The sequence below is a fragment of the Lathyrus oleraceus genome, chromosome 5 (assembly GCF_024323335.1).
Source record: "Lathyrus oleraceus cultivar Zhongwan6 chromosome 5, CAAS_Psat_ZW6_1.0, whole genome shotgun sequence".
Taxonomy (NCBI): domain Eukaryota; kingdom Viridiplantae; phylum Streptophyta; class Magnoliopsida; order Fabales; family Fabaceae; genus Lathyrus; species Lathyrus oleraceus.
This window is the reverse complement of record NC_066583.1, coordinates 342862166-342867678: the sequence shown is the minus strand read 5'-3', so window position 1 is coordinate 342867678 and position 5513 is coordinate 342862166. Positions and strand designations below refer to the sequence as shown.

The window sequence follows — 5513 nt, the reverse complement described above, 5'->3', positions numbered from 1 at the left end:
GTGATAACCTTTTTGCATGTACCCTCTTTAATCATCAAAGAACCATAACCACCGAACTGGAGGCCTCATAACGACAATCATCTTTAACCAAACAGTTGTTTCTATTCAAGTACAAAATAATTATAATTGTGTTATAGATAAGCGAAGCAACCTAGCGGGTGACACTTCACTGGATAAAAGGCAAATAACTCTTAATGAACTCAATAAAGAAGAAGGTTAGGCGGCATAAATAGAACAATGATAAACGTGTGAGGAAACATTGAAACAATTACATCCTATTTACTATTTTTTTAAAGAAAACAAAGGTGGAACATGCTAAATCAATATTTTTTCAATGGAAAAATAATCACAAATGAAGAAAAGAGGATAATCACCCACAAAAGAAAACATAAATGATTTCAGTTGGCACACAATATGCCTCGCTGAAAACACTAAGGATTTGTTTGAGAGTTTAAAGGGGAAGGAAGAGGGAGAATTTAAAAAAAGAGGAGGATTTAGTGAAAAAAATAGAGGAATTTAGGTGGTGAGAATTTTTGAAGGTTTGTTTTTATTCATAAACCAAAATCTTCATGATTCGAAGAAACTTAAAATTTGTATTGAAGAAGACTTTTGGAGAGTTTATAATTTTTTTTTATAGTATTCTAAAAATTAAAAATACAGTAATAATAAATAATATTTTATTCATTTTATATAAAATCATTCTTTTAAAAAATTTCAAATATTTTCAATAACTTTTTAAAAATTCATTTCGGAAGTCTTTGTTTTCCCTTCCCCTCAATCCTCTATAAACTTCCAAACAAAACATAAAAGAGAACAAACATAACCACACCCATGAAAGGAACCAGAAACACCAACAATATATGATACATCCAGTAACGAGGGTGTCAAAACACATACGCAAGTCACATAATATAATACAATCAATTTAAATTTCATGTCCAATAATCAAGCAATTTAGAAGTCATGGTAAAAATAAATAGCCGGAATATTTTAAGCTTCCACATTATTTAGAAACAAAATATAAAGCAAGCATAATATGAGATGATCCATCATCAAAATCCTATTCATTTATGCATTTCATGGAAACAAATCGTTAAGATTAGGATTCTCAGGCATCTTCATCAATTCCATGATGTTTGCTTCCATTTCTTCCTCATCTGGCACAAGTTCAGTAGGTGTCCATGTTTGGCTTGGTTCTATATCGTTGAAAATAAAACAAATAATTAACAAATAGATGTATATATGTATTCATATAATTTTTATGTGTGATAAATAATAAAAAATAAATATTCGTTGACCTTCTTTAAAGACATGTAAAATATTCCTAACATAGTAACATGTTGTTTACCTTGATGATAATTTGAGTTGAGGTCATTGGACATTGGCTGAACATTAGTAAGCATCTGTAGCTCTTGTTCCCTCAATTTCTTCACTTCGACTTTGCGTTCCTCAAGCTCAGCTGGTAATTAATGGAACAGAAAATAACATATTTAACCTTATATACCTTCACTCAATTAAATAAAATATTATTGAAAATATTACTTACCATCATTAACAAGTATTTTCTCTTGAAAAATGGCGACTTGACCCATCAATGACTCACGTTCCATCAATAAAGAGTGTTTCTCATTCAGTTTTAACTCAACTTGTTGCTTCAGATTAGCTATTTCAGCCTGCACATTTCAATGTATATGTATGGTAATTAATATCAAAATATACAAATTCGAGAAACATAAATAATTAACTATATTATATAAAAAAAAATAATGGCACCGATCACCTCAATTTCATTAACTTTTATTTCCAAATCATCTATATACTGCGCTTGCTTTCGCCTTGGTACATGACCTGATACTCCATTAGCTAGAACTCTGGAAATAAAATCACATTAAACCCATTCCCGATTACAATTAGTTTGTCAATGTAACTTTCATGGATATTTTTTAATGGGTGTATACAATATAGATTTCTCATAGATTGATACTCATCAAAATTAAATATAACATTCTTCGTGATTTAGAGCAGACATAATAAATATAATTGCACTAATATGATTTTTTAATGAAAAATAAATCATATATATATATATATATATATATATATATATATATATATATATATATATATATATATATATATATATATATATATATATATATATATATATATATATATATATATATATATATATATATTAAAGAGAAAGCAAAAACATAAATATCAACAAACAAAAGAGCATAAGAAATATTTTTATAATTGTAAACCAGATTTAAATATATTAAAGATAAAAATAATTAAAAAAACATAATCAGAAGCATAAGTCATACACTAAAAAAATAAATGTCAGTTAAAAAAAGACAATAAAAGGGAATGTCAATTAAACCTAAACGACAAAAAATAAATAATCAATCAAACCACTCAATAGAAAAGCTTATGATAAGACATTAGACACTTCATCTCCAAAAAGAGAAAGATGAAGGAAAGTAAATACGACCACCTAAATAAACAAAAGAGGGCATTTAGCCACAAAACACACCCATAAAAATGAAGGCATGAGAGTGAGTCCCGCTCCTTATCAAGCAAAGAGAATGTTGAACCTCTTGTTTGAGCATGAACTCGCTTCCAAGTCAAATCAATAATCGAAGTCATCCAATGATTAATCATCCTTTTTTTTACAAGAGATAATTTTAATATGCATTTTCCAAATAATTCATCCTACTGAATGTCAGAACAAACCAAAATCTAAACGTAACTTCTTACCATATTCAAGACCTTGAAAACCCTTAAGATCGAGTGTGAGAGAGGTGTAAGCATACCTACTTACTTAAATACCTTGTACCAGGGCGAGAAAGCAACCCCACCATGGACAAACAAGTGATCCACAAACCCACAAGACCTAGACAAACCACGCACCCCTCACCATTATTGGTAGACACACTTTTGCTTCTAAAAAGATTTTGCAAGGTCAATAATCTATCTTATAACAACTCCCAAGAAAAAACCACCCCTTTAGAAGGGCACTAACTTTTCAAAATCCTAGCCAACCCTCATATCACCTGGCCCGATTTACCTTCCATACCAACTGCTAAAGAAGAAAGCCTTAAATAGGCATACCTCACAAAAAAGCCTATTGAAGGATTTGGGATCCACACCCAGCCATTCGGCCGACCTTGCTTAACCGCTGTAGTGATAGAACTAAGTAACTCCACCAGAAACTATTCCTCTAATACAAGAAGTGAATTTCTCCACCAAAAGTATCAAACTCAATTATGTCCCTCACAGTTCCCCATCAACCCAACCACTAGAGAATTTTACTCTGAGATGAGGAACATCCTCTAAAAGGAGACACACAACAGGCTCTTCCATACTCAAACATCATTCTAAAATTTGGTTTTCAATCCATCCCTAACCACCTTGAAACAGGAAGAGACAAACCAATCTACCTACTAATCAAATATGGAATCTAGAAGGGAAATCCCTCTCAATTAGTAGGAAGCCTTCCCGAAGCCACATAATACCACTAATTGAGTAATCACACACTCAAGATCCATATCTTGAAGAAACAATAATCTTCCACATGGATTGGCTATCCCCAAAAACCTTTCACCTCCACTTACTTAACATAGCCAAACTCACTAGACTTAAATTCTTAACCCTTGAACAACTTTTCTTCTTAAGATTGAACACATCCTCACTTCACTCAATCTACCTTAGTCCCCCTCCCCTCTTTTGAGTATCATCAAAGGAACATCATTAACATCCAAATTAACTTCTTCCAGAATTTAACTTGCAGCTTCATGAAAGAAAGAAAGAAATAGGAATCGATTTTAGTACATAATTCACATAAGAACCTCCCTCATAGACTTAGAAATCTATTTATCTAAGAAACAAGTCTCTTGGACACAACCTTAACCAGTGGGTCCCATCTCCCTTCCTTTCTAGGTTTAACACCCATTAAAAATCCTAAATACTTAAAGAAAGACTACCTTATTTACAATGCAAGAAATCCTCATCCAGGTGCAAAAACTTTCTCCCCATGTTAACCTCATAAATACAACTCTTAGAGAAATTGATTTTAAGGCTAGATGCAAGCTCAAAACTCTTAAAAATCTTCTTAATAGTCAAAATATTATTCATCGAGTGAATTAGAACAATTAGAGTATCACCAGCGTACTAGAGGTGAGACACCTCAAAATCTTTCGAGCCAACCTTAAAACTCGAGAACACCAGAATGGCCTTCTTCAAATGAACACAGAGACCCTTTGCCACTAAAAAGAAGAGAAAAGACTCCAAAGATTCCTCTTACTTGAGACCCCTTTGAATACATGTCTCCTCTGATGGACACCCATCAACCAAAACAAAAAGGCTACCCGAAAACACTAGACAATTAATCCAAACACAACAAACAACCAAGAGAAAAAATCGCATACACTACAATAAATTATATATATATATATATATATATATATATATATATATATATATATATATATATATATATATATATATATATATATATATATATATATATATATATAATTGACAAAATTAGTGAATGAAATTACATTAGAAGAAATAAAAAATAATAATAAATTAAATTAATAAAAGTTTGAGTCATAAAATTATTTGAGACCCTAATATGATCACAACTCTAATTTAAAATAAAATGAGAATCAAAGAAAATTAATACTACCGTTTGTTCTTCTTAGGATTGACTCTTAACATTGTAGTAGGGTTGTTGATGGTAGTTAGATGATTCTCTACCATGTGTGCTTTAAATGGTGGACTAAGACACAAAGGAGGTTTTGATAAATTCATACGAGAAAAGGGGACAAAGGAAGGAACATTGATGTTATTTTCTTGTGTGTTGTCTTTCATATCGCTCAAAATGTTCTCTCTATCCGACATTTTCCTGCATAAAAAAGATATTGATTCAGACATAGTGAAGTTTTTATATATAAAAATATATAGGAAAATTATACTCACCAACACTGTTTCACACAATTAATCTTGCACTATGTTCTCATATATATATATATATATATATATATATATATATATATATATATATATATATATATATATATATATATATATATATATATATATATATATATATATATATAAAAGGAGAGTGTTGGATGTTGTATGTTACTCTTAAGAAAAAAAAAATTTGTCCCAAATGCATCCCTCCCTTTACTTTATTAACTTAATAAAAAACAATTAATGATATTTAAATAAAAGTATTAACTTTATAAACAATTACATTTTTTTTTAAATTAACATGTTATATTTTTTAATTTATAAGTTAAAAAAATACTTAAAATATTGAATAAGTATAAAGTAGTTTTATATAATATATTTTTAAAATTATATAAGTGACAAAAAATATATGATGTTATATATCCTATGTAAACAAAACTAGTCTTGTTATAATATTTTAATATAATTTATAAATAATAATAATCATATTCATATTTTTTTATATATATTCTAACTAAATTAGATTTTAA

The 5513-nt window shown here is 29.3% G+C and overlaps 1 protein-coding gene across 1 annotated transcript; it reads right to left on the bottom strand.

The window, feature by feature from the left end:
- Window positions 1-838: 838 nt before the first annotated feature.
- LOC127078458 (bZIP transcription factor 18) lies at window positions 839-5024 on the bottom strand. The gene is made up of 6 exons (XM_051018912.1): window positions 4987-5024; window positions 4694-4912; window positions 1781-1871; window positions 1547-1673; window positions 1349-1459; window positions 839-1196 (listed from the first exon to the last, which is right to left on the bottom strand). Exons 2-6 carry the CDS (start codon window positions 4906-4908, stop codon window positions 1078-1080), a joined length of 663 nt encoding a protein of 220 aa, XP_050874869.1. The 5' UTR covers window positions 4909-4912; window positions 4987-5024; the 3' UTR covers window positions 839-1077.
- Between the last annotated feature and the right edge of the window lie 489 nt (window positions 5025-5513).

Bases quoted from the DNA above. Each gene is read 5' to 3' on its own strand.
- LOC127078458 (XM_051018912.1), bottom strand. From the start codon at position 4,908: ATGTCGGATAGAGAGAACATTTTGAGCGATATGAAAGACAACACACAA. The intron at 1,674-1,780 runs GTGATCGGTGCC...TGAAATGTGCAG, and splicing joins TAAAAGTTAATGAAATTGAG to GCTGAAATAGCTAATCTGAA. The intron at 1,197-1,348 runs GTAAACAACATG...TCAACGATATAG, and splicing joins CAACTCAAATTATCATCAAG to AACCAAGCCAAACATGGACA.